The sequence below is a fragment of the Sus scrofa genome, chromosome 1, assembly GCF_054392235.1.
Source record: "Sus scrofa isolate SSC_HxYL_T2T_F1_AM1 chromosome 1, Sscrofa_HxYL_maternal_Yorkshire_Landrace_v2.0, whole genome shotgun sequence".
In the NCBI taxonomy this organism is placed as follows: domain Eukaryota; kingdom Metazoa; phylum Chordata; class Mammalia; order Artiodactyla; family Suidae; genus Sus; species Sus scrofa.
In genome coordinates this window covers 77,265,385-77,293,124 of record NC_139383.1, presented here as the reverse complement: position 1 = coordinate 77,293,124, position 27,740 = coordinate 77,265,385, and the positions used below count along the sequence as shown (strand labels likewise).

Here is a 27,740-nt window from a genome sequence, read left to right as displayed (position 1 = left end):
CCCCCCAAAAAAAACTGGGGAACACTTAGCAGTTCTTTCCACTTCAATCAGAAGAGAAGCTTACATAGGAAGATAGATCTCAAAGTTTTTTTTTTTTTTAAGGACTGTACTTGTGACACATAGAAGTTCCCAGGCTATGGGACAAATCGGAGCCACAGCCACCAGCCTACACCACAGCCACAACAATGCCAGATCCAAGCCGTGTCCACAGCTCATGGCAACACTGGATCCCCAACCCACTGAATGGGACCAGGGATTGAACCTGAGTCCTCATGGATACTCATTGGGTTTGTTACTGCTGAGCCACGATGGGAATTCCTGAAAGGAAGTAATTTTTCTAAATTATAAAAAAATTGTCTTAATTACAAAAGTTATTCAGGAGTACATTCTTGAAAAAGTTCAAATCTTAGAAAAATAAACACAGTAATATCTTAGAAAAATGTAGACAGTGATATATGAAAGTCTTCTTCCCTCAAGCCCCTCCACTCTCAACCCTGCCCACATTCCTTGTCAAGGATAACCTCTCAACAATTTGATGATCCTCCCAGACCATTCCTGTGCACACACGTTATTGGGTTTGTCTACTCTATGTCCAGAGATGTGGTGTCCACACTTCAGTAGCTCCATGGCACAGAGAAATCTGACACAACGGGGAAGTGATCTAAATCCAGAATTTTCAATTCTTTCACTAGAGTTACAACTTCCTCACCTTTGAAAAACACTCTCACACTTTTGAAACAGTTACGTATTAAAGACACAAATCTGCAGTAATTTAATGGTGACTAGAAAGACAGGCCTTTGAAGTTAAGAAAGATGGTCAAAAGATACCAGGACACACCTTTCCTCTCCCAAGAAAGTACCCCGGAACCTCTTTGAAGATTTTCTTTAACTATTTTTTTTCTGTATAGTATGGTTCAGTCATCTCCTCCCTCAGCACTTAGAATTGTTAGACTGAAAATACCAGGAACAGGACTTTGATAGAAGTTTAAATACAGAACTCTTAAGCAAAAGTGTAAGATATATTTGTGACCTATAAACAAAGATGTCCAAACCAGGATAAGCAAAATCGCCTTACTCGAGACCTGATCCAGGATCTGCTTCAGTTAAAACATCATCTAAGCAAGGATTTATTTGTGATCCGCTCTAGTGGCACTTTACACAAGCTGTCACCATGCAGCATCACACAGCTCTCTGTCCGATCTGGAGACCAGTCATATCTCAGCCCAGAGCCTGCGCTTTTCTGCTCTGCCGCCTCCCAAACCCAAGGTGACTGTGCTCCAGAGAAGGCCATGTGGCAGGTTGTGAAGTGTGTTCTGGGCCTGGCTGCTACTCAAACCCAGTGTCACAGGGACTGGAGGGGATGAGAACTACCAAGACCCCACACGGCTGAGCTGTAACTGATGAAAGCGGGGGGAGGCTTGTCTGAGGAGACACATGCCAATGAAGACCAGGCAAAGAAGGTGCGTTCCAACCCTTAAATGCTGGGCCAAAGGGCGGATGCCCAGGCAGGGTGAGAGGGAGAGAAAAGGAATAAGCATGCAGGCAGCACTGGAGCTGGTCGAAGCAGAGAAGACAGAGCCGAGAATCAGAAACCTCACTGGGAGTTCCTGTGGTGGCTCAGCGGTTAACAAACCCAACTAGCATCAATGAGGACTCAGGTTCGATCCCTGACCTTGCTCAGTGGGTTAAGGATCCGGCATTGCCATGAGCTGTGGCGTAGGCCGCAGACTCAGCTCGGATCCCGTGTTGCCGTGACCATGGCGTAGACGGCGGCTACAGCTCCGATTGGACCCCTAGCCTGGGAACCTCCATATGTTGAGGGTGTGGCCCTAAAAGGACAAAGGAAAAAAAAAACCTCACTGAAGTCTGATAGGGCAGCAGGAAAGAGGACAGAGCTATGGGGAGTGATGTGGAGGCGGGAGCCCAGCTGCCTATGGGGCGTGGCCTGTACTGGCTCCTGTACCACTATGTCACAGCATGGAGCCGGCGCTGGCTCCCCGAAGCACAGGACACACTGGAGGCCTCTCTGGTCTGCAGGTGTCTCGCCTGTGACTCAGCATGTGCTGCCATATGTGTACCACACATGGTTGAAAAAAACCAGAGACAACCTAAAAGAAGCCAGGTTGTGGTGAGCCTTCCATCCCAAATGAAATTCCTGACTCCTAACTCACTGCTGTGTAACCACAGACCAGACGTGGGATGAGTTAGCAAAGGCTACATTTTCTTCTGTAAATTACATGAAACACTAACATATGTGCCCCCAAAATGTTGTAAATGGCCTGACTGCCCCACCTTTAGGGGGGAACTCGCTAGAGTTGTTTTGGAGTACAGTGTTGATTATAAATGTACCAGGACTTCATCTATCGTAGCCCCGTAGTCTGGGCCTCCATCATCTCTAACCTGGACACACTGATCTCCTAACTGGGCGCACTCCCTGCTTACACTTTTGCTTCCCTCCCAGTAATCCATCCTCCACACGCAGAGCAGCCGCTGTGACTTTAAGATATAAAATCACTTCATTCTCCAACAAAGACGTACTACACTTAAAGGGAAAACCCTTCATCTTGGATGTCAAGGCCCTGTTTAATGTGGCCCCTCCTCCTGCTGAGCCGTGCTCCCTCCAGCCTGGTCCAGGCCACTCTCCCTGTCTTCTCAAGTCCCCAGACACGCCCAGCTTTTTCCCGTGTCAAGTCTGGCTCCAGGAACTCAGGGACCATGTCTGTCTTGTTAGTATCACCCCACCAGCATCTAGGATGGTGCCTGGGGCACAGGAGGCACTCAATTTTGTGTGTGTGTGTGTGTCTTTTTAGGCCTGCAACCGAGGCACATGGAGGTTCCTAGGCTAGGGGTTGAATGGGAGCTGCATCTGCTAGCCTAGATCACAGCCAGATCCAAGCTGCATCTGTGACCTACATCACAGTTCACAGCAACACCAAATCCTTAACCTACTGAGTGAGGCCAGAGATAGAATCGAGTTCTCATGGGATACTAGTTGGGTTCATGAGCACTGAGCCACCTTGGGAATTCCAGAATTTTTTTTAGTAAATCAAAGGAAACCAGAAGTCTGTAATACAACAGTTGTCCATTAGAGGGCGACGTTGATACTTGAGCCATGTTCGCTAAATGTTGGACAGGGATATTCACAGTTAGGTATTAATAAAAGGGGGAATGATCATCGCACCGTAACTACTTTAAAAAGTGGCATTCTACCAGCTGTCTGAATTTCCTTCCAGCTGTGTGATGACAGGATTCTTCCTGTGGCTGACTCCCGGCCTGGACATAAACACAGGCACCTACAGTGAGGCAGTCTCTCTGATCCTCAGCATTATCATCCCTAAGTGGAAGTAGTGCTAGTCCTCTCCTCAAAGGGCTGGACAGGAAATAAAGGAGATGATGTATGTGGGGCACTTCGTTCCCTGTCCAGCATGCGGAGGGGTGGCTGTTACTTCACATCAATCAGTGGCAATTTATCTGTAATCAATACCTCTTCCAATCTTTGTCTTGCGCCCAAGTCCCACCTTTCCTCCTAGGCCCTGCTCACATACCGCCTCTTATCTCTACAGTGAGCCGATGTGCCCTCCCCAGCCCCAAGTTCCCCTTTGGCTCCCTTTTACCTCCTTTCACAGCCAGGCTCTTGGACAAAGTTGCCTACATTTCCACTTAATCAGCTGGTCATGATCAGTCTTTTGCACCTGCCACCCCACTGAAACTTCTCTATCTTAAATCCAGTGAAAACCTTTCCATCTTTAATGGGACTGCCTTCGCACTACTGACCCTACTGACTACTCCTGCCCCCAGAACCACCATATGCCCCACTTTTTCCGATCAGTTTGGCCACGCCCTTCACGTCTCCCTTCCACACTCTCCAGTCACCCCACACAAGCCCATGAATCCCACAGTCCCACAGATCTCTTAGCCACACTCTTTCATGAGCTCCATCCAAACTCAGCTTGGCTTCCCCACAAGCACTGCAAACTTAAAATGACAAAAACGAACTCATCATCTCTAAGTTACTGAATTATGGATCTTGATAAAACGGCAAAACCCTCCACGGCTTCCTGAGTCACAAATCTCAGGCCCAGCTTAGGTGGCTCCACTGAATTCGCATTCCCTGTACCCATATTTTACTCTGTTTGATCCCAACATCTCTGCTCTGGTTCTTCCTGCCTAGACTGTTTCAATCTTTTTCTTTGCCTCCACATTCTTTTAGGATAAGAGATTTATTGAAATGTAATTTAACATGCCATAGAATTCACCCATTTAAAGTGAACAATTCACAGTGGGGTTTAGTGCATTAATAAGGTTGTATAAACTTCACTACTGTCTAGTTTTATTTTTATTTTATTTTATTTATTTATTTTGTCTTTTTAGGACCACGCTCATGGCATATGGAAGTTCCCAGGCCAGGGGTTGAACCAGAGCTGTAGCTGCCGGCCTACACCACAGCCACAGCAATGTGGGATCCGAGCCAAGTCTACGACCTATACCCCAGCTCATGGCAACACCGGATCCTTAACCCACTGAGCGAGGTCAGGGATCAAACCTGCAACCTCATCGTTCCTAGTCGGATTCATTAACCACTGAGCCACAACAGGAACTCCTGAAATTTATAAAATATAATTCATGTCCTCTCACTCCCTTGCTTGAAATCCCTAATGGCTCCTGGTAGATCTCAGGACAGGCCTCAGCCTCTTTCATGTTCATAAAAGCCCTTCCCGACTTACCCCTGCCTAACCCCCAGCAGTCATTCTGCTATTCTCTCCTTAATCCATTCAAACATTCCGCTTCCTGGACATAACAGACAATGTCACACTTCCATCTCTTTGCCATGTGGTTTCCTCTGCTTAAACACGTTTCCCTACTTTTTTTTTTTTTTTTGGTTTTTAGGGCCACCCCTGAGGCATATGGAGGTTCCCAGGCTAGAGGGTCGAATTGGAGCTACAGCTACTGGCCTACGCCAGAGCCACAGCAAGGTGGGATCCAAGGCTCGTCTGTGACCTACAGCACAGCTCATGGCAATGCTGGTTCCTTAACCCACTGAGCAAGGCCAAGGATCGAACCTGTGTCCTCATGGATCCTAGTCAGGTTCATTGACAGCTGAGCCATGAAGGGAACTCCCACACCCTTCCCTACTTTTCCTAGCCATTTAAATCTATTTAACTATATTACTCGCCTCTTAATACTCCACCAACCCAGGAAGGCTGCTCAGACCTTTCCTGGGCTATGTTTCTCTGGCCCCTACCTAGCCTACCCAGTATACCTCTGTGCTGCAGCACCACTTTGTCTGTCTTCCCGGGAGACCACTGGCTACTGAGCGCACAGACCAGGTTTCACCTGTAGCATCCAGCACAGTATCTGGCATGGAGGAGTCACTGAAATCTTTGTCAAGTGAATGTTTTTTTGTTTTTTGGGTTTTTTTTGTCTTTTGTCTTTTTGTTGTTGTTGTTGTTGTTGTTGCTATTTCTTGGGCCGCTCCCGCGGCATATGGAGGTTCCCAGGCTAGGGGTTGAATCGGAGCTGTAGCCGTTGGCCTACGCCAGAGCCACAGCAACTCGGGATCCGAGCCGAGTCTGCAACCTACACCACAGCTCACGGCAACGCCGGATCGTCAACCCACTGAGCAAGGGCAGGGACCGAACCCGCAACCTCATGGTTCCTAGTCGGATTCGTTAACCACTGCGCCACGACGGGAACTCCTCAAGTGAATGTTAATATGATCTTGGAATAGCACGCCCTGCCACACCCAGAAGGCAATCTGCAGTAAAGAAACTCAAAAGACACCCCCCCGCCCCCCAGATTTCATAAGGTATTGCAAAAGGCACATGACTATGAGAACTATGCCAAAAATAAACCATTCTTAGAAAAAGCAATAGGCAAAAAACATTTTGGTTGGGTGGATTTCCATGACAAAACATGGAAGATTGTAGTCTGTTCGCCAGTTTCTCATGTTGAAAACCCAACACTCATAACTAATTATGCCCTTGAAAAACTGCTTGTAAAAATAGCTAGGTTCTAAAAAATTCTCATTTTTACCGAAGAATTTAAGCAAATGAGTAAATATAGTGAGCCATTAGGTGACAAGCAAAAATGTCCTGGGGGTGGGGGGAAAGGCTTATTAAGCAAGTACCTGTAGATAAACTTTCTTCACGCCAGGCACATAATCAGCAATCCGGCCGAAAAGCAGCCGTCCGACTCCGGAAGTGATACCAATGCACATGAGAACCACCTCTTTATTCTTCTCATCTTGAAACCTGTCATTCATATGTTTCATCTGCAGACCAGAGAGAAAGAAGCCACAGTGAACCTGGCAGGAAAACCTGATGAGCTTTGAAGCTTTCTGCAAATGCCTTGGGGTCTTGACCATGTTATGGACCCTTACCCACCTCCAACTTCAAATATTTCTAAAATTTTTCCTGTGATAATTTCTCATGAGAACACATGAAGAAAAGCTAACATGGTTTACCTTGTATAAATAAGATTTTTTTTTTTTTTTTGGTCACATCCAGGACACACACAAGTTCCCAGGTCAGGGACTGAACCTGTGCCATAGCAGGGACAAGGCTGGATCCTTAACCCGCTGAGCCACCAGAGAACTCCATGAAATAAGAATTTATATAAGAGGGTTATTAAAAATTGCAAATAAATGGTAAACAGCACACCCTTTATTGGTTACCACTGGCCATAAGCTAAAGGAAGAAAAGAGACCTCTGGACACATCATGCTGCTGCCTTGTCCTCCCTCAAGGTCACTCACCCAGGGACCCAGCCCACCATCTGCTCCCCTGAAAGGCAATTTAAGGCTCAATTCTGGGGTTTCATCTCTTCTAGGAGGACCTGAATCAAACTGAAATAAGTTATACTGGAGCTTCCAGGATAAATATATAAAGTTGTGTTTGGCATGCCCTCCCCCACCCTCAAAAGAGACCAAAAAAAAAAAAAAAAATCTATGCAAAGAACTTAGGGCCTGACACACAGTTAATAGTGATAAGATGTTAATATAGTCATTTTTTTAAAAAAGGACCTTTCCTCTCAATTTACTGTCTACTTAGAGCAGTGACTGCAAATTCACAACCTGACAATGTTTTAAAAGGAGTGACTAGCAGGTGTTACAACGGGTGACAAAACCCTAGGATCAGCACCCCGTAACAAAAACTTTGCTCCCACTTTCCACCCCTTGCTCATTGAGCCCCTGTCCGTGCTCACAGCAAGGACAGAACATGTCTGTACTCCCACTGCTTTCTCTGAAATCACACAGTTGTTTCAAACAATCAGACTCACTGTTCTACCCTGAACATCAGCCTGAATTCTAAAAGCCTGCAAAGCACATTTCCCAGAAGGCTCAGTGGTCCAGATGGTTTGCATGTGGCACTTGGAGCCTTTCTAGGTATCATCTCCTTAAAAGACCTCCATTTCACATTTTTTTTGTGGGGGGGTTCTTTTTAGGGCCTCACTCATGGCACATGGAAGTTCACAGGGTAGGGGGTGAATTGGAGCTGTAGCTGTCGGCTTATACCACAGCCACAGCAATGCCAGATCCAAGTCGCATCTGCAACCTGCACCACAGCTCACGGCAACAATGGATCTTTAACCCACCTAGCAAGGTCAGGGATCGAACCTGTGTGCTCATGGATACTAGTCAGGTTTGTTACCACTAAGCCATAACAGGTACTCCTCTGTTTTGCATTTTTTAAGCCTACCTGGATATACCAACACCATCATATCTGTCTTTTCCTTTTCAAAACTAGCTCACTGTTCTCCCTAACTTCTGAATTTTCACACTGGTCCAGAATAATTCTCCTTCTTATAGCTTCAGTCTCATCAATCCCTTATTCATCAGTTGCCCATGGACTACATTTATACCCTTAGTTTGATGTTAAAAACCTTCCATATTGGAGTTCCCCCCAGTGGCTTAGCAGGTTAAAGATCTGGTGTTGTCACTGATGTGGCTCTGGTTACTGCTTTGGTGCGGGTTTGATCCCTGGCTGGGGAACATCCATGTGCCATGGGTGCTGCCCTCCCCCACCCTCAAAAGCCCTCCATAATCTGTCAGTAATGTATCTCTGTAACTTTATTACCCACCAGTCCTGGACTCAGAAAACTCAAATGTCTAGAGGACTCAGGCAAACAGCATAAAAGAGTGAAACATACATGGAACTAGAGACTCATACTAAGTGAATTAAGTCAGAAAGAGAAAGACAAATACCATATGATATCACTTATATCTGGAAACTAATGTACGGCACAAATGAACCTTTCCACAGAAAAGAAACTCACGGACTTGGAGAACAGACTTGTGGTTGCCAAGGGGGAGGAGGAGGGAGTGGGATGGACTGGGCGTTTGGGGTCAGTAGATGCAAACTATTGCATTTGGAATGGATAAGCAATGAGATCCTGCTGTATAGCACAGGGAACTATATCTAGCCACTTGTGATAGAACATGATGGAGGATAATGTGAGAAGAAGAATATGTGTGTATGACTGGGTCACTTTGCTGTACAGTAGAAATTGACAGAACACAGCAAACCAATCATAGTGGAAAAAAATAAAACTCATATTAAAAAAAAAAAAAAGTGGAGTTCCCGTCGTGGCGCAGTGGTTAACGAATCCGACTAGGAACCATGAGGTCGCGGGTTCGGTCCCTGCCCTTGCTCAGTGGGTTGACGATCCAACGTTGCCGTGAGCTGTGGTGTAGGTTGCAGACTCGGCTTGGATCCCGAGTTGCTGTGGCTCTGGCGTAGGCCGGTGGCTACGCTCCGATTCAACCCCTAGCCTGGGAACCTCCATATGCCGAGGGAGCGGCCCAAGAAATAGCAACAATAACAACAACAACAACAACAAAAAAGACAAAAGACAAAAAAAAAAAAGTGAAACAGACACACTGGAGAGGGAGAGCATACACTCAGTCGACCACTACCATACAGGACCACCAGTGGCTTTCTGGGTTTTTTTTGTTTTTTGCCTGCACCGATGGCATATGAAAGTTCCGGGGCCAGGGATCGAACACTTGCCACAGCAGCACCCCAAACCACTGCGCCACAAGGGAACTCCCTAGGACTGCTGTGCTGCCAAATCAACTTTACAGCCACCTTTTATTTTAAAGAGAAGTCAGAAACCTGGATTTCTGTGTGGAAATGCTGGCATCTAACTAAAACTCACAACACTGCATGACCAACCCCATGCATGCCAAACACAACAGGTCTACAAACTGCATTAGGCCAGCTTTGATCTCAGCCCTAATCCCATCTGGCCCAGCAGGAAGGGCTTACTCACGGTGTTGCTTAAACTTTACGTCTGATAGCTTCTCGTCGACGCATTTCTGCTGCCTCTTTTACTGACTTTTAAAGACTCCGCTTAAGCCCCACCTTTTCCATAGAGCTTTCTTGATTACCTGACCCATCCATCCCTGTCCTTGTTACTGCTCAGTTTTCGCTGGCACCTTAAGTTTTGAGTGTTCCTGCACAAACTTTCTGGCATCTAACTACACATAAGCAGACTCGTCTATGTGACCCAGACATCCCTACCAGCCTGTCCCAGAGGCGCACTGAAGCCAGCACGCCCCCTGCTGCACCCACCTGCCCCCACAAGCTGCCTCCCTCCACTCCAGTTAACACGCCTGGTGGCCCAACTCCCCAGGTAGAAACTGGACAACCATCCTAGATGAGCCCGCCCTCCTGATCCAGCATCACCACTAAATTCGGATTATTTTACCTCTGGATCTCTCAGCCACACCTCCTGCGGTCCATGTTCCCTACAGTGTTTTACTTTGGGTTATCACTCCTTACCTAGACCATTACAATAGCCTTTAACATGCTTCCTTGAGTTCCCGTTGTGGCACAGTGGAAACGATGCAACTAGGATCCATGAGGATGCGGGTTCAATCCCTGCCCTCACTCAGTAGGTCAGGGATCTGGTGTTGCTGTGGCTGTGGTGTAGGCCTGCGGCGGTAGCTCTGACTTCACCCCTAGCCTGAGAACTTCCATATACTGCAGGTACAGCCCTTAAAAGCAAAAAAAAAAAAAAAAAAAAAAAAGCAAAAACAAACAAAGAAACAAAAAACCTTCCTGTTAGAACTCCCACTCCCAAATCTCTAGTCTGTATTCCCACAGATCACCAGATCAAGTTCAACATTAAAAACAACGCTGCTCTGCTTAAGATTCTTTTATGGCCCCACAGCCTTCAGGGTGAAGCTCAAGCTCCTAGTTTAACCAATAAGTCCTCCCTGCTATGCCTCCGAGCCTCTGTCCAGCTGCTGCCTCACCTGGCACATTTCATTTGTGGGTTGTTGTTTTTTTTTTAACTTTTAAAAACATGGCTACAAGACATGGTCTACGATTCACTTGTGGCCTCAAAGATAAAACAGCTATTGATAAAAGTTACCTCAGGAGTTCCCATGGCTCAGTGGTTAACGAATCCGACTAGGAACTATGAGGTTGCAGGTTCGATCCCTGGCCTCGCTCAGTGGGTTGAGGATCCAGTGTTGCCGTGAGCTGTGGTGTAGGTCGCAGACGAGGCTTGGATCTGGCGTTGCTGTGGCTCTAGCGTAGGCCAGCAGCTACAGCTCCAATTAGACCCCTAGCCTGGGAACCTCCATATGCCGCAGAAAGCAGCCCTAGAAAAAAGGCAAAAAGACAAAAAAAAAAAGTTACCTCAAACTGCCTAATTCTTCTAGGTCCTTATCAGAGATGGATTCCAGTTCAATTCTGAAGAAAACGAATAACCTGATAGAAGGCAGGTGAGATGTATTTGTGTGTGTTCATCAACTTTATTTGGAATTTGAGTCCAGACTCTAAATCCACTTCAGGAAACACCGAAAGGATTTAGTATAACTTTTAAAGAGATATTCTTTTTTTTTTTTTTTTCTTCTTTTTTAGGGCTGCACCTGCAGCATATGGAAATTCCCAGGCTAGGAGTCGAATCTGAGCCATAGCTGCCAGTCTACACCACAGCCACAGCAACACTGAATCCTAGCCACATCTGTGATTTACACCAAAGCTCACAGCAACGCTGGATCCTTAACCCACTGAGCGAGACTGGGAATCAAACCTATGTCCTCGTGGTTATTAGTCGGATTCATTTATGGGGTGGCACAATGGGAACTCCCCTTAAGAAGCATTCTTTAGTATTCAAAAGAGACTGCATTTACCAGTCATTCTTTTGATAAAACTAAAAACAACCGCCTGCCAAACTGATGTTCTCCTTTCTTAGTAGTTTCTTTTTTCCCCTGCTTTCCTTTTTTTTTTCCTGCTTTTTAGGGCCACACCCTAAAAAGGTTCCCAGGCTAGGGGTCGACTCAGAGCTGTAGATGCCAGCCTACACCACAGCCACAGCAACTCGGGATCTGTGACCTACACCACAGTGCATGGAACACTGGATCCTTAACCGACTGAGCAAGGCTAGGGATTGAACCCACATCCTCATGGATACTAGTTGGGTTTGTTACCGCTGAGCCACATAGGAACTCCATCCCCTGCTCTACCTTTTTCTTTTTGGGCACACTCATGGCATGTAAAAGTTCCCAGGCCAGAGGTCAAACCCGAGACAAAGCAGTGACCTGCGCTGCTGCAGTGACAACACCAGATCCTTAACCTGCTGTACCAACAAGAGAACTCCTACCCCTGCTCTAGTTCGTAATCCTTAAAAGAAGTAATAAGGTAAAATGTTTTCAGTCTTTTGAAATAAAGCAAATTTGGTAAATTCAAATTATGCTTAAGTGGAAACTTAGTTCTTCAGCTATGAGAAGCATTATTTCATTGAATTTTGTTACTCTTGTCATGGTTGTTTAAATGAAGCGTGAACTTCAAGCTTCTAATAGCTATTTCCCCACCCTCATCCAAAATTTGCAAAATAAAAACGTCGTGGGGGTTTTTGGTTTTGTTTGTCAGGAAGTGAGGGTATCTGGGGGACTAGAGAACAGAATCTGGGGGTGCTGCATCCCTGGGCCTGAGAGACCCTTCCTCATGGAGGGAGTGGTACTCAGGAGAGCTGGTGTGCTCTACGTGCAGCCTGGGCCTCCCATGATTGCTACCAACTAGTTCACAAATCCCTGCCCATACCTCATCCTCTGGAGCCTGGCACACATTTCAGTTTAGCAGAAGGCATGAATATTGGGTGAAACTGCTATTTCCAACAGAGTCACATGCATGTTGAAAAGATGTTTCCATATTTAATCTAACTTATTTAAACCAAGACAAAGCTCCATCAGAAGAAACTATCTACACAGGGGATAACATCTTGTCCAGTAAATGTTTAAAGTAAACTTTATCCAGGAGTTCCCATTGTGGCTCAGCGGGTTAAGAACCTGACCCATTTTCCTGAGGATGCATGTTTGATCCCTGGCCTCGATCAGTGGGTTAAGGATCCAGCATTGCCATGAGTTGCGGCATAAGTCGCAGACAAGGCTCGGATCCTGCGTTGCTGTGGCTGTAGTGCAGGCTGGCAGCTGCAGCTCCAACTGGACCCCTAGCCTGGGAACGTCCATATGCCGCAGGTGTGGCCCTAAAAATAAATAAATAAATAAATAAACTTTATCCAGATATGTAGGAATTAGTCTTTCATTTCTATTCTCAAACATCTATTTACTCCAGGGCTACACACCTCTCAGGGATTGCCAGACTCTGCTGACTGACAGCTTGAAACTTCTGCCTCATTCAAACAACAATTCTCGCTAACCAAAGAAGTCACTTTTGGATTGTGTGACACCCTATTTATTGTTTTGTTATCCAGAGATAACCAAGAACTTCGATCCCACAATATCTGCCCCTTCTTTATCCATGAGTGAAAAAGAAGGAAAAGAGACAAGCAAGTTCATGGTTAACTCCCTTTCCTCCTAACTACCTCCACTTTAATAAGTGCTGAGACAGCCTCTCTGTGGATGGCGTGCTGCTGACCAGCCAACTGAACGGGGAAGTTCTCCCCTCACCAGAGCCCTGAGGCAGATCCGCTTTTGAGAGGTCAGAGGTGGCAGCCTGAGAAAGTGACCGCCTCGCTGGACTGGCCTCAGCCCCAGCTTCTCCCCCGTGCACCTCTTCCCCACCGAGGAGCTGCAGGGCCAGACACTGAGACACAAGTATTCTCTTCCACTGAGGACCTAGGCCACGTCCTCTGGCTGAGTCAGCCATGAGGAGAGCTCCACGGGCAGCCACAGGACAAGACCAGCTCCAGCACAGCTGATGTGAGTACACTAGAAACTCAAGCTTCTCTTCGACAGATGGTTTCACAATAGAAGATGGCCCAACAGACGGGAATCCCAAGCCCCTTTACTTACAAAAGCCCCTGAAATCCAGTGATGTAGGCATCTGCAAAACAAGGAGGCCACTGGTACAGAAGTGCCATTATTACCTTAGAAAACGGTACTGTTGGAGTTCCTGTCGTGGCTCGGCGATTAACAAACCCTGCTAGTGTCCATGAGGACACGGGTTCAATCCCTGGCCTCTCTCAGTGGGTTAAAGGATCTGGCGTTGCCGTGAGCTGTGGTGTAGGTTGCAAATGCGGCTCAGATCCTATGTTGCTGTGGCTGTGGTGTAGGCCAGAGCTGTAGTTCCGATTAGACCCCTGGCCTGGAAACCTCCATATGCCACCAGTGCAGCTCTAAAAAAACAAAAAACAAAAAAAAGACAGAAAGAAAGAAAGAAAAGAAAAGAAAAGAGAAAAGAAAAGAAAAAACCGTACTGTTTTCTAAGATTGTGTTATCTGGCTCTGCCATGACTGACGGCCACCAGCCTCACTGTCCTCCCTTGACCTTTTTAAGGGGATGGGTGGTTTCTGTTTAATGCCTTTTATGTAATATGCATGTAATCGTTTACATAAAAATATGATAAAACTTTGGTACATACAAGTTAAACTATATGTCTTTGGGAAAGAGTAGTTAAGAGAGGAGAAAAACCATAGGAAACATAAAGCAGAGGTAACTAGCTTTATTTCTGACACTGGACTTGCAGTAACAGCTGAATGACTCAAGTATCAAGTGCTAACAAAGGCAGTATTTTAGCAATACCAGGAGAGCAGGGTCAAACCAGGCCCAACAGAGCACTGCAGGCTATGGGACCAAGAGAACGACAACTGCCTTTGCAGAAACCAAGGGGAAGAGCCCTAATACCACTATTTATCATCCAGGTTGTTGCAATTACTGTGCCCTTTGGGAGATAAAGAGATTCCAGGCACAGAGTCATCATCTGTCCTTGTCTGTGAGCATTTGATTCCCTGACGCTCTGCCCTTCTCTTGAGATCCACACCACCAAGCTGAAGAGGGTGGATCACAGGTGGTCACGGGCACCCCTTTTGTCTCTAAGAGAATAAACTCTTGCTGGGGATAGGGGACCTGTATCATTTATGATTCCATGGTACACCCCCAAATGGGGTTCTGGCACTTAGGAGGACCTCTGCAGCTTCCCACCTGCATACAGGGCTCACAGCTCTCGCTCGAGGCTCACTCTTGAGATGAGCAGTTTCAGTTGGGTGCCTTTTATCTGCATGCAGTTTAGAGTAATTTCTAAGAATACATCCTTTCACCATCCGAAAAGCTATTCTCTAACTCTAAAAGACCATTTGACTTAAAGCTACATTTATAAAGGTAAACACAAAGAAAAGAGCCTGGCCCCTTTAAAAATCAGATGTACATTTGCAAGGGAGTAGGAGGCCTGCGAGAGTGGTTAATGGATAATCTCAGATTTGGTTGCAAATCAAAACTTTACACTACCCTTTGACTTCAAAGGAAGATGAACAGCAATCTTCTGCATGGAATGACAGTTTGGTTTGGGTTCTTTTTCCTGTCTGTTTTCTCTATCTTCTGTTTTTGCTAAGAAAACAAAAGGAAATGAGACCAGTAGGGCATTCCCTGAGGACTTTTTTACAGGGGCACCTCACACCAGCAAGCCCAGCGAGGTGACTGCAGATAGCAGAAAACCAAGTCCACAGAGTTGGCTACATACAATTAAACCCTTTCACATCTTAATATTGAAATAGGGCTGTATGGGCATTAGGATAATCATTGATTAGGTCAGCCTCAACTATGAACTGATCGACTATCCTTTGAAATACAACAGCTTTCAAATGTCCTTGAAAACATGGAATTTCCTTGCCTGCCAACATTTTGAAGGACTACTGTCTTGGCAGCCAAGTGTCCTTTTACTAATAAGATATTAGTCGTGACTAAACCCGTGGTGCAGGTACCCCTGCCGCCAAGGCAGCTGACCCAGTGGAGAGCAGACCTTTGGCCTGGCAGGACTCTAGGAGGCATGGGTAGTTGGCTCTGTTTGCTTTTTGAAACAGCCAGTCTTTCCATGTCATTAAGACAGGTTTCCATGGTGCCAGAAATCACACATGGCATTAAGACACATGGAAGTCAGGACTGAGAAAAAAGAGGGACGAGCATACAGGAAGATCTATTTAACAGCCACCAAGGGGTAGAAAGAGAAGAGTTTGGAAGGAAGGAAGATGGCTGATGGTTTGAAAATCTTGGTCTGATTTTGAAAATATTTTCTTTTTTTTTTTTTTTTCTTTTCCCACTGTACAGCAAGGGGATCAAGCTATCCTTACATGTATACATTACAATTACATTTTTTTCCCCATGAAAACATTTTCTAACTCTAAAAATTCTTTAAATCCTTTATTATTTTTCTTTTTGCTTCAAAAGTAATTTTCCTTAGATTAAAAAAATAAATGAAAAGGTCCATCTCTGACACGGCATTATTTAGAGCTGATAAAAATTTTAGCAAAATGTTTTAGAGGAACGATCAGTCAAAACCACTATGGATTTAGATGCCAGGTCAAATAATCCTGAATTTCAGAAATTCAGATAGACTTCATCTTAGAACAGAAAATAAGCCACTAGGATTTTTTAGGTAACTTAAATTTTCTTTTCTTTTTTTTTTTTTAGGGCCCCAACCACAGCATATCGAGTCTGCAACCTACACCACAGCTCACGGCAATGCCACATCCTTAACCCACTGAGCAAGGCCAGGGATCCTCATGGATACTAGTCGGGTTTGTAATGGCTGAGCCACGATGGGAACTCCCTGTTGGTTTATTTAAATTTGTATTCACTCCACCTCAACCCAAGTTTGATTCTGAACAGTTTCTTTCTTGGAGTATCATTCTTGGCACACCAGGGTCACCACTCTCTCAGACCCTTGGTTCCTGGCTGGTCTGGATGAACCCAATGGGCTGGAAAGTGTTAAGATAGTAGCTATATGTGAAGGAGGAAAACTGCCTCTACTCTGGTCAGGATGCTGGTGGGGAGCTGGGCCATGACCCACAGCTTGGCTCCATGACGGACTGACTAACCCTCAGTGGAGCCCTCTGAAGACACTCAATGGTGACGCGTGGACTCCTGGTTCTGTGGCATCATGCGTCTCCATGTTTGCATTTGTTTTAAAAAAAAAAAAAAAGCACGGGGTGGGGTGGGGGGATGTGCTCTTTTAAACTTACTCCTGGATTTATCTGGTGATAAAAATCACCGATCAGCTAAACACAGACGCAGAGAGACAGGTGTGGTTTATGGAGTTTCTAATCAAGAGTTCAACTGTATGAATTTGGAAAAGTAGTCCAAAATGAGCAAATGCACCCAACAAAGGGCTAGTTCGATTGAGGTTAAATTTGTAAGTTTAAGAGAGTCTTAAAATAAGAAGGGGTAATTTCAGAAAGTATTTACATCACTAGGATTCTGGGTAATTTTATAACTTTATTTAATGACCCTGGCTAGAATGCGAATAAGCCATATATTCTGTAAATTACCAAAACTTAAACAGTTCTGTTTCTTCTTGAGCAAAGAAAGATGTGTAGACTCTTGGTAATTTATGTGAATGAAGATTAAAAATTGTTATGATTAGGCCCAGATCAGTTTTCCCTCCACTGTTATCATTCCACATACTTCTGAGATTGTCTACCCCAATTTTTTACCCTTTCTTAAGAATAAAAATTTTCAGAATTGAGGGGTAGTAATTAACATTATTTATTTATTTATTTTGGCTTTTTAGGGCCACACCTGTGGCATATGAAAATTCCCAGGCTAGATGTCGAATCAGAGCTGTAGCCACTGGCCTACACCACAGCCACAGCAACGTCGGATCCTTAACCCACTGAGCGAGGCCAGGGATTGAAGCCACGTCCTCATGGATACTAGTCAGGGTTCATTACCTCAAAGCCACAATGGGAACTCCTTAACATTACTTTAAACATGTTCGGTCCTATCTTGTGTGTGATCTTAAAATGTTCAGGAAGAAAAGGACCACACCCTGCAGGAGGATAGATAAGAAAATACAAAGCCTGAGTGGCCTGGATTGAGAGAGCTGGCAGAGCAGAGAGAAAAACGTCTAATGGACTGAAAATTGAAAGGTCTACCCATACATAGTAGGGGGAGAGTCTCTGGAGTCAAATTAAGCTCTGCCTCTGAGTCTAAGAGCTTGGGCTTCGGTTTCTGGGTTTCAAGCCAATATTGCACACTGATTCACAATGTGAACAGTACCACTCCTTTGGGGGTGTTTTAGGAATCTGTGAAGGCTATTTTTATCTTTCTGATAGAGTTGTGCTCAAGCATTACCTTTTTGCCACAGTTCAGTGGCATTAAGTACTTTCACCTTCTTGTGCAATCAGCATCACCTATCCATCTTTAGAACTTTTTAATTTTCTCGGCGTTCCCATCACGGCTCAGTGGTTAACAAATCCGACTAGGAACCGTGAGTTTGCAGGGTCGATCCCTCACCTCACTCGGTGGGTTAAGGATCCGGTGTTGCTGTGAGCTGTGGTGTTTGGTCACAGATGTAGCTCGGATCCCATGTGGTTGTGGCTGGCAGCTACAGCTCAGATTTGACCTCTAGCCTGGGAACCTCCACATGCCACAGGTGTGGCCTAAAAAGGAAAAAAAAAAATTTTTTTTTCATTTTCTTAAACTGAAGTTCTGTACCCATTAAATAACAACTACTCTAGACACCTCATCTGAATGGAATCATACAGTATGTGATCTTTTGTGACTGGCTTGTTTCATTTCTCATAGTGTCTTCAAGGTTTTTCCATGTCATCGCATGTATCAAGCATTACCTTTTAAAATACACATTATTTTATTTTAAAATTACCTTTTATTTCTCCTTATGATATATGGCATTATTGATTTTTCTTTTTTTTTATAAACTATGTGTATAGTTAGGTTTTATGAACTAGGGATTTTGTCTCAGGAGAGAAAACAAGGCTCTGGTCTGACACATTGCTCTAGATATGGGACATATCTAAGGTTGCTGCTAAGGGGAACATAATACAGAGCTTAGAAAGCACCTCAAAGGAAGAGGCAGGAGGGGGACCCCAGGGCTGGACAGTCCCAACAGGACTCAGAGCGGCCCTGAGAGCTGATGGCAGGAGCCAGGAGACACTAGCAGGGAACTGTGAAAAGTCTCTGAGACAGCCTCAGCGCTGAGGAGGAAGAAGTGTATAAATGAAAACCATGTATCCACAGAAGCAGATACAATGAAGCAGGGACAGGAATACTTGATTTATGCTGAGGCTATTCTGATGCGTCATAACTTAAATAATCATGTGGCAACAGTTAAAATTCCAGATGTGTGCATGAGTCAAGAGGGGCAGGGCATCTGCTGGATACTTGTTGAGCTATGGTCCCCTCAGGCACCTCATTTTCCTGGAAGCAGCTTGGGAGATATAACAATGCCTAAGAGGTGTTATTTCACCTCAGCACTGCTGACTACGTACCTCTTGCCTCCCAGTTTCCATATCTTTAAATCACTCCACATTGAAACTAGTCCAGATAAGCATATTTTTACTTCTATTATTTAAGTGTTAAACCACACCCTGACACAGAGAAAAGCCTCAAAACCAACGAATTCCTTTCCCTGTAGAACAGAGCTAAAACTGTTCTCACCAGCTGGGGTTATATATGGACGATCAAAGAAAAAAGAATTTGAAGAAGAACATACAGGACCATTAGAATGAAAAGTGGCCATAGAGTAGGGCGATTAGTAAACCTGGTATTCAAGCAATTCATCCAACTCATGAGCTCAACCTGCAACTGGGCAAAAAGTATTTGAGTGCCAAGCGCATGCCAGGTACTGGGAATGGAACAATGACAAGGAGTCTGTGTCCCTACTCTTGTCTAGTCTACCTTACCTGTTTCTTCTTTATCATTTCCCGAGGTGTTAGGACACTTCCCACACAAACCTCCCCAATGTATTTTGTAGATAAATCCACAGTCTTCACCAGCTGTTCCCATACTTACATTGAACTCATCATACAGTATAAGGGCCTAACAAAAGTATGCCTCTGCTGCTTTTTTTTTCTTTTTTTTCTTTTTTTTTTTTTTTTTTTTTTTTTTTGTCTTTTTGCCTTTTTTTTAGGGCCGCTCCCATGGCATATGGAGATTCCTAAGCTAGGGGTCTAATTGGAGCTGTAGCCACTGAGCGAGGCCAGGGATCAAACCCACAACCTCATGGTTCCTAGTTGGATTCGTTAACCACTGCACCACGATGGGAACTCCTGCTGCTTTTCAACTAAAGTTAAAATCAGATATTCTTAAATACTTGTGGAGTTCTTTCTTCCCCACAAATTTTAAATCTTTCAGTAGTCTGGGGCCTACATGCTAGGGATGATTTTTACGCCTGAATAAACCATGCATCATTTATAAAAAACTACTGTTGAAATATTTGTAAATACTTACATTTGGCTAAATAAATATAATTTGGAACACAGGAAAAACTTACTCTAACCTTCCTAAAAGCAGCAGCTCTGTTTAGTTTATTTGTAACTGACTGGTTTCCTAGATTTCTTATATATTCATTATGTATTGTCTTCCTATCATGTTCCTATGCTAGTGCATTACAATTTGAGAGAAAAAAATACTCGAAAATAAAAAAAACCCCAACTAGTCTGTTTTGATGCAAGTGTTCTGCAGATATTTAACTTCACTATTAACGAGTCACAAGTAGCCAGAAAAGTAAAGATCCTTATTCATCAAGTAGGAGAATGCTGGTGAACACTGCCTAAGGCACAAAACTGATAAATGGGTGAATTTTCACTAACCTGAGTAGTCAAATTGCAGCAGATGTTGAGATCTGCAGGGAAATAAATGCAAGGTTAGCAAAGCAAGAAAAGCATAGACACCATTAAAAAAAAAAAATCTGAAAAAAAGGTGGGGCTAAAGTGACAGAGAGAAGATGTCTGCTCACTCACATAATACACACACAAGAACGAGGAACTGTAGTGTTCTAGGGAAGATATAAGTAGTGAGTGGAAAATCTGGAGAAAAAGCACTGCTCGGGTCCTATGCAAGAATTTTAAATTTCCAACATGCAGATTTTAATATAATACATCAGATAAAAATGAGTCGGATTAAAAAAAATCATCAGCTGTTGGCTGGTCTTAAAAATAGAGATTAGAGAAATTCCATGTCATAGGTTTCTTGAGGGCACTAGGGAACAGTCTCCTTTTCGTATCTTCCCAAAACCTAATGCTGCCGCCCCTCACCCAGAGAAGACACCTACTGTCACCGTCTCAAAGAAGCTGCCCCTGACTCTCCAAACTGAAGTTACAGCCCATTTTATTTTCCATCTCATTTTATTTCCTTCAAAGCCAATTATCACTATTTGAAAACTACCTTGTGTATTTATGTGTTTACTTATTTATTGAACTCCAGGAGAGCAGAGATTACATCTGTTCTCACCACTGCATCCCCACATCTAAAAGGTACCCAACAGGTGCTCAGTGACTGTCAGGGATTCACTTGAATGCTTGAGTCTGCACGACATGAATCTGTCTGACTGAACTATAATCAGAGGAAGTCGAGTACATGTGAGATAATATAATAGTGACAGAATGGAAGGACCCATTCTAGTTCTAGTACAATCCCTGCCACCATCAGAGCAAAATAAAACCTCTCTGATGGTTCAGGTTCTCATCTCTGGGTGGGAGAAACCAGTCTCAGTGCTGCTTTCCTCACAAAGGCTGCCGTGGGAGTTGAATCAGAAAATCTACGCGTGAAGTAAACACCTTCATATTCTTTCGGGAAGTTCGCTGGGATGGGAATGAATGAATGAAATGAAATGGAAATAAAGGAACAAATAAAACATTTCCAGACCCAATAACAAGAAGAAAATGTAGGGGTGTGCATGTGTGGATATAACCAGCACACAGTGAATCTCAATGATTAATTCTCTTTTTTTTTTTAAATGCATAGCCTGAATTTATTATTATTATTATTTTTTTTTTTTTTTTTTTTTTTTTTGCCTTTTCTAGGACCGCTCCCGTGGCGTATGGAGGTTCCCAAGCTAGGGGTCTAATTGGAGCTGTAGCCACCGGCCTACGCCAGAGCCACAGCAACGGCAGATCTGAGCCAAATCTGCGATCTACACCATAGCTCATGGCAACACCGGATCCTTAACCCACTGAGCAAGGGCAGGGATCAAACCTGCAACCTCATGGTTCCTAGTCGTATTTGTTTCTGCTGAGCCACGAGGGGAACTCCTCAATAGTTAATTCTGATATTAAAATGAATATACCACACAAATACTCTTATGTCAAAGACTATTATAAGCCTATTTTTGAATGAAAAACAAAAAAAATTACTTAAATACAAAATCTTGATGAAAAAACAATATGATTACTTTTTATTTGGCAAAGCACCAAAACACTCTGCATGGCTAATGTCAAAGTAACAACAAAGATAATCAGAACAAGCCAAAATCAAGAACCAAAAGAAGGAAGGGAATGGTGGGGGAGGGGAAAAAAATGAAACCTTAGCCCCTAATATTTAGCCTCTGGTGTTTAAGCCTCCAGGCTAGAAACAAAACTAAAATGTTGACTCTGCCTCTTTTATCTGCGGTAGTGCCAAGAAGACTAAGATAGGGCAACTCTTCGGATCCTACAACTGCTTTGGAAACGGCTCTTTAAATGTTTCTAAAACTCTGCAACCATCATGCCCAAGGCTGAGGATACATAATGGGCCCCCAGGCATTTCTCTGGCCAGAACTTTACAAGGAACAGAGATAAACACAACAGGAGAGGTCAGTCCAGCAGCCCAGTAACCTCTGCGTTACATGGACTCTGCCATGAGCCCTGAACGCTCAGGGCTCTGCCACCCAACAGCCATAGTCCTGAGCTCCAAATACACCTGTGAAAGACAAACAACAAAGCCAGCACACCTGTCACTGGCAACTCTGAAGAACTGGACTGTTCGAAATGGTGAAGCAACCTCCAGCCAGACTGGGAAATGAACCCTATAAACTGATTAGTTTTCTGTTGGGTGAGACAATTTCATTCCTCTAAGAATTCTTTATCTATTACATACACATTTACGTTTTATTTTATTTATTTATTTTTCCTGGTTTGGCTGCCCTGGGGCATATGGAGTTCCCGGGCCAGGGATCAGATCTGAGCTACAGTTGCAACCAAAGCTGCAGCTGTGTGGCAACTCTGGATCCTTAACCCGCTGTGCCAGGGCAGGGATCAAACCTGCATCCCAGCACTCCCAAGACCCCTCCAATCCCATTGTGCCACAGTAGGAACTCCCACATTTACATTGGAGGAGGTTGTATGATAAGCATCGATTCATTTTTCATGGATATCCCTGCATGTTATGTCAGGTTCTGCCACTTTTATAACCATGTGACTAAGCAACTGAACCTTTCTGTTCCTTTACTAATCTTAAAAAAAAAAAAAAAAAATGACCTGTACAATCCCTTCAACTCTTAAATTACTGTTATACTTTTTTTGTGAACATTTAAATATTTTACTTCAAAGTCACAATCTTAAGAAGACCAGGCTCAGGCCCCAGCTGTGCACCAGGCACCAGCCTTGCAACTCTGAGCAAGCCGTTCTAACAACCCAAGTCTGGTCCCTCCTGCTAAACAGAAACACTGATTCTGCCCGTCTCATAGGGCAGCCCTGAACCACTAATGAGAGAGAATATTTGTGGGAGCTCCTTATAAACTAAATTAGTTAATCCAAATGTGGGAAATCAATAAATACTATGTCTGTTTAAAACAAACTTGTAGTTGAAAACAAACCCTTGTATAGCTGTAAGGACTGGACATACAGATCCTCAAATCATACTCTGAAGCCTGAACGCTGCTGCTGTTCTGGCCATGTGCCTCTGAGAGTAAATTAGCTCAATCTGACGTGGATGCAGATACAGCTGGGTTGCATAACTGCACACCGTGTTTGTAATTCTGCCTCCAAATGGTAGGCACCACCTACCATTAAATGAGCGTTTCTCCAATTTGTTACAAGGGAATATAACCTTTCTAATTACAAGTGAGCTGCCAACAGGTGGAGGGGTGAAAAGGCTAGAGATTAGTGACAGCAAGGGGGGATGCAAAGGGGAAACAAGCAGTGGCGTGGACATGTGGGGGTTAACACACAAGCGATGTGCAGCCCTCAAGCTGTCTGTGCAGCGAAAGACTCCTCCCCAGAGCATGACCTCATAGAAGGCATTTCTCCCGTTGCTCAGTAGTCCTCAGGGTTAGTGTCTGCGAGGGCTTTTCCACAGAGATGTCCCAGAACTTAGAGATAAGAGTAAACCAGCAGAAACGTGCTCTCGATGGATCAGACAATTCTCTCCACCCACCAGAGTCAGCTGGCAGGTGTGGGGTAAAAGCCAAGTATTGGCTCACAAAGGAAGAGTCTGCAAATTAAGCTATTTCTATGTATGTATGTATGTATGTATGTGTTTGCTTTTTAGGGCTGAACCTGCAGCATAGGGAGGTTCCCAGGCTAGGGGTCAAATTGGAGCTGCAGCTGCCGGCCTACGTCACAGCCACAGCAAATTGGGATCCAACCCATGTCTTCAGCTTATGCCACAGCTCATGGCAACACCGGATCCTTAACCACCATCCTTAACACCGATTGAGGCCAGGGATCGAACCCAAACCTCATGGTTCCTAGTCAGATTCACTTCCACTGCACCACAACAGGAACTCCTCTCTCCTGTTAATGTGTACATTTCATCAGGTCTTTTAACTGTCTCATGTTTTATTTGTTATATACTTTTGAGTAATCGCAAAATTTAACTGCAATGTGGATTTTTGTTTTCCTTTCCATCAATTCCTTGGATTAAAATCAAATTAAAGTTTGTCCAAGTTTGAGAAACCTAAATTTAGCTAATAAGGGTCCTATCATGATTTCTGTATCAACTAGAAAGTCCATTGTTTTGACAGAGGATTAATAGAAATAGGAAGCTTAGGGAGTTCCCATTGTGGCTTAGCAGGTTAAGTGAGCTGTGGTGTAGGTGGCAGACATGGCTCAGATCTGGCATTGCTGTGGCTGTGGTGGAGGCCGGCAGCTACAGTTCCCATTCGACCCCTAGCCTGGGAACCTCCATATGCTGCAGGTGTGGCCCTAAAAAGACAAAAGACAAACAAACAAACAAACAAAAAACCCAACAGAGAAAGAGCTTCAGAGAACAAACTAGTGGTTACCAGTGGGGACAGGGAGGAGGGACGGGGCAAAATAGAGAGAAGAGCATTTATTTATGTATAAAATAAATAAGCTACAAGGATATATTATACAGCACAGGGAATATAGCCAGTATTTTATAATGACTTTAAATGTAGTATAATCTGTAAAAACCTTAAATCACTATGTTGTACACCTGAAACTAATATAATATTGTAAATCAACTATGTTGCAATTAAAAAAAAAGAAAAACATTACAGACACAGCTGGGAGGTGGGGGGAAGAACCCAGAAGAGAAGGAACCGCTTTTCGGTACACAAACTCTTCAGGGTCTTCTGAGGACATTTAATGATCTACCTAAATTTAGAGTTTATATGTAAATTCAGAGAGTTTACATGTGACTCTAAAATTCAAGCCATTAGTTTTTTTCCATTTTCCTAAAATAGTCCTTATGTTATTATTTTAATTCAGTATAAGATAGCTCATGCTATAAATTAATACATTTTTCCATTTTTCCTTCTTTTTTTTTTTTTTTGTCTTTTGTCTTTTTTGTTGTTGTTGTTGTTGTTGTTGCTATTTCTTGGGCCGCTCCCGTGGCATATGGAAATTCCCAGGCTAGGGGTTGAATCGGAGCTGTAGCCACCGGCCTACACCAGAGCCACAGCAACTCGGGATCCGAGCCGAGTCTGCAACCTACACCACAGCTCACGGCAACGTTGGATCGTCAACCCACTGAGCAAGGGCAGGGACCGAACCCGCAACCTCATGGTTCCTAGTCGGATTCGTTAACCACTGCGCCACGACGGGAACTCCTCCATTTTTCCTTCTGCTATGCTTAATGCTCACTGTAGGAAACAAAACAGAACATAAAACTCTATTCCATGTTCTACTTGTCGTGGCTGTGAAAAGCAGTTCAGTTGGGTCATACTCACAATGCACTAGGGACAAAGGAGGCGATCTGGGGGCTGGAAGCAAGGTTCTGTGACACCCTGTCACTCCATCAGCCCGATTCCTCTCCGTGGCTGTGCAGCACCCTCTGAGTGCTGCAATGGTCCAGTCTGAGGGAACAGAGGGGAAACCTGTCCAGGGAAGAAAACTTTGGTCCAGGCCCAGTGTGGCTGACAGCAGGCAGCACTTCACCTCGGAAGTGACCCAAAGAAGGCAGAACAAACTTTTATAAAAAGAATAGGAGAGGAGTTCCCGTTGTGGCACAGTGGTTAATGAATCCGACTAAGAACCACGAGGTTGCGGGTTCAATCCCTGGCCTTGCTCAGTGGGGTAACAATCCGGCGTCCGGCGTTGCCGTGGTGTAGGTTGCAGATGCGGCTCGGATCCCAAGTTGTTGTGGCTCTGATGTAGGCCGGTGGCTACAGCTCCGATTCGACCCCTAGCCTGGGAATCTCCATATGCCTCAGAAGTGGCCCTAGAAATGGCAAAAAAGACCAAAAAAAAAAAAAATATATATATAGGAGAGGGAGTCCCCGTGGTGGCTCAGTGGTTAACGAATCCGACTAGGAACCATGAGATTGCCGTTGGATTCCTGGCCTCGCTCAGTGGGTTAAGGATCCGGTGTTGCCATGAGCCTCGGTGTAGGTTGCAGATGCAGCTGGGATCTGGCGTTGCTGTGGCTGTGGTGTAGGCCGGTGGCTCCAGCTCCGATTAGACCCCTAGCCTGGGAACCTCCATATGCGCAGGTGTGGTCCTAAAGAGCAAAAAACCCAAAACAGCCATGCAGAGGACATATTAATAGGATTCGGGGACCAGGGTGATCTTGTGTAATGACCACTAGAGGGCTTTATTTTTACCTCAGCTTTTTAGAATGAGTTTTGTTTTGAAAGCTATAAATTATGTTTTACAGTATGCACTGAAGAAACCATACGGCATCCTCTATAAAAACCAATTGACGATTTCTTTTACTTTGCTCACTAAATTATAATTGCTCCATTATAAAAGTAACCAGAGTTCCCGATATGGCACAGTGGAAACAAATCTGACTAGGAACCATGAGGTTGCGGGTTCGATCCCCCCAGCCTCGCTCAGTGGGTTAAGGATCCGGTGTTGCCGTGAGCTGTAGTGTAGGTTGCAGATGAGGCTCAGGTCCCACGTTGCTGTGGCTGCGGTGTAGGCCGGCAGCTGCAGCTCCGATTCGACCCCTCCTAGCCTGGGAACCTCCATATACCACAGGTGCAGCCCTAAAAAGACAATTCCCATTGCAGCTCAATGGGTTACAAATGGGAACTCCCCAGAAACACAACACAGTTTTCCTCCTACCTCTCCATCACTCCTTCTTAGTTTCTTTTGTGGTTCCTTTTTCACCTGCACCCTGAATATCAGTGTGTCCTAGGGCTTGCCCCTTGGTATTTTTCTCTAATCCTTCCAGCTGATGGCTTAAGTTTCATGAGTTCAGATATCATATCTATGCCGGGGGCTCAAAATTGGTATTTCTAGGAGATCCCGTCGTGGCGCAGTGGTTAACGAATCCGACTAGGAACCATGAGGTTGCGGGTTCGGTCCCTGCCCTTGCTCAGTGGGTTAATGATCCGGCGTTGCCGTGAGCTGTGGCGTAGGTTGCAGACGCAGCTCGGATCCCGCGTTGCTGTGGCTCTGGCGTAGGCCGGTGGCTACAGCTCCGATTCAACCCCTAGCCTGGGAATTTCCATATGCCACGGGAGCGGCCCAAGAAATAGCAACAACAACAACAAAAGACAAAAAAAAAAAAAAAAAATTGGTATTTCTAGCCCAGACCTCCTTCCTGAATTCTCCACCAAACTTTTATAGCCAACTGCGTACTTAATATCTCCACTTGGGTGACTGCTAGATGTTTCAGATTTAACACGTCCAGCCCTCGAGTTCTGATCTTCACCCCGTGTCTCCAAAACCTGCTCTGCCCTCATCCATCCTTATCCCAGGAGAAGACAGTTCCATCAGGCTCAAGACCTTGCAGTTGTCCTTTGGCTCATCTTTCTTTCCCACCACACTCCTGATCCAGGCCAGAAATCCTGGTGGTTCTCCTCTCAACGTGCATCTACTATCTGTCCACCTCTCATCCTCATTACTACACCTCAGACCCAGCTGCTGTCACCCTTAGCCTGTATCACAGCCACAGCTCCTACCTGGTCTCCCCGCCTCCTTCCCTGCAGTCTGTTCTCTCGAAGCCACAGGTGAGTCCCTCTGCTCAAAATCCTTCAGTGGCTCCCCACTGCTCTGAGAGTAAAAACTAACATCCTGGGAGTTCCTGTGGTAGCTCAGCAGAAACAAATCCAACTAGCATCCATGAGGAGGCGGGTTTGATCCCTGGCCTCACTCAGTTGCTGTGAGCTGTGGTGTAGGTTGAAGACTTGGCTCAGATCCTGAGTT

The 27,740-nt window shown here is 44.8% G+C and overlaps 1 protein-coding gene across 1 annotated transcript in view; it reads right to left on the bottom strand.

The window, feature by feature from the left end:
* Positions 1 to 27,740, bottom strand: part of SLC16A10 (solute carrier family 16 member 10) — a 133,668-nt gene that overhangs the window by 8,553 nt on the left and 97,375 nt on the right. The window contains 1 exon segment of the mRNA XM_021091212.2: positions 6,128 to 6,271. Within this exon segment, the coding sequence (XP_020946871.2) occupies positions 6,128 to 6,271 (144 nt within the window).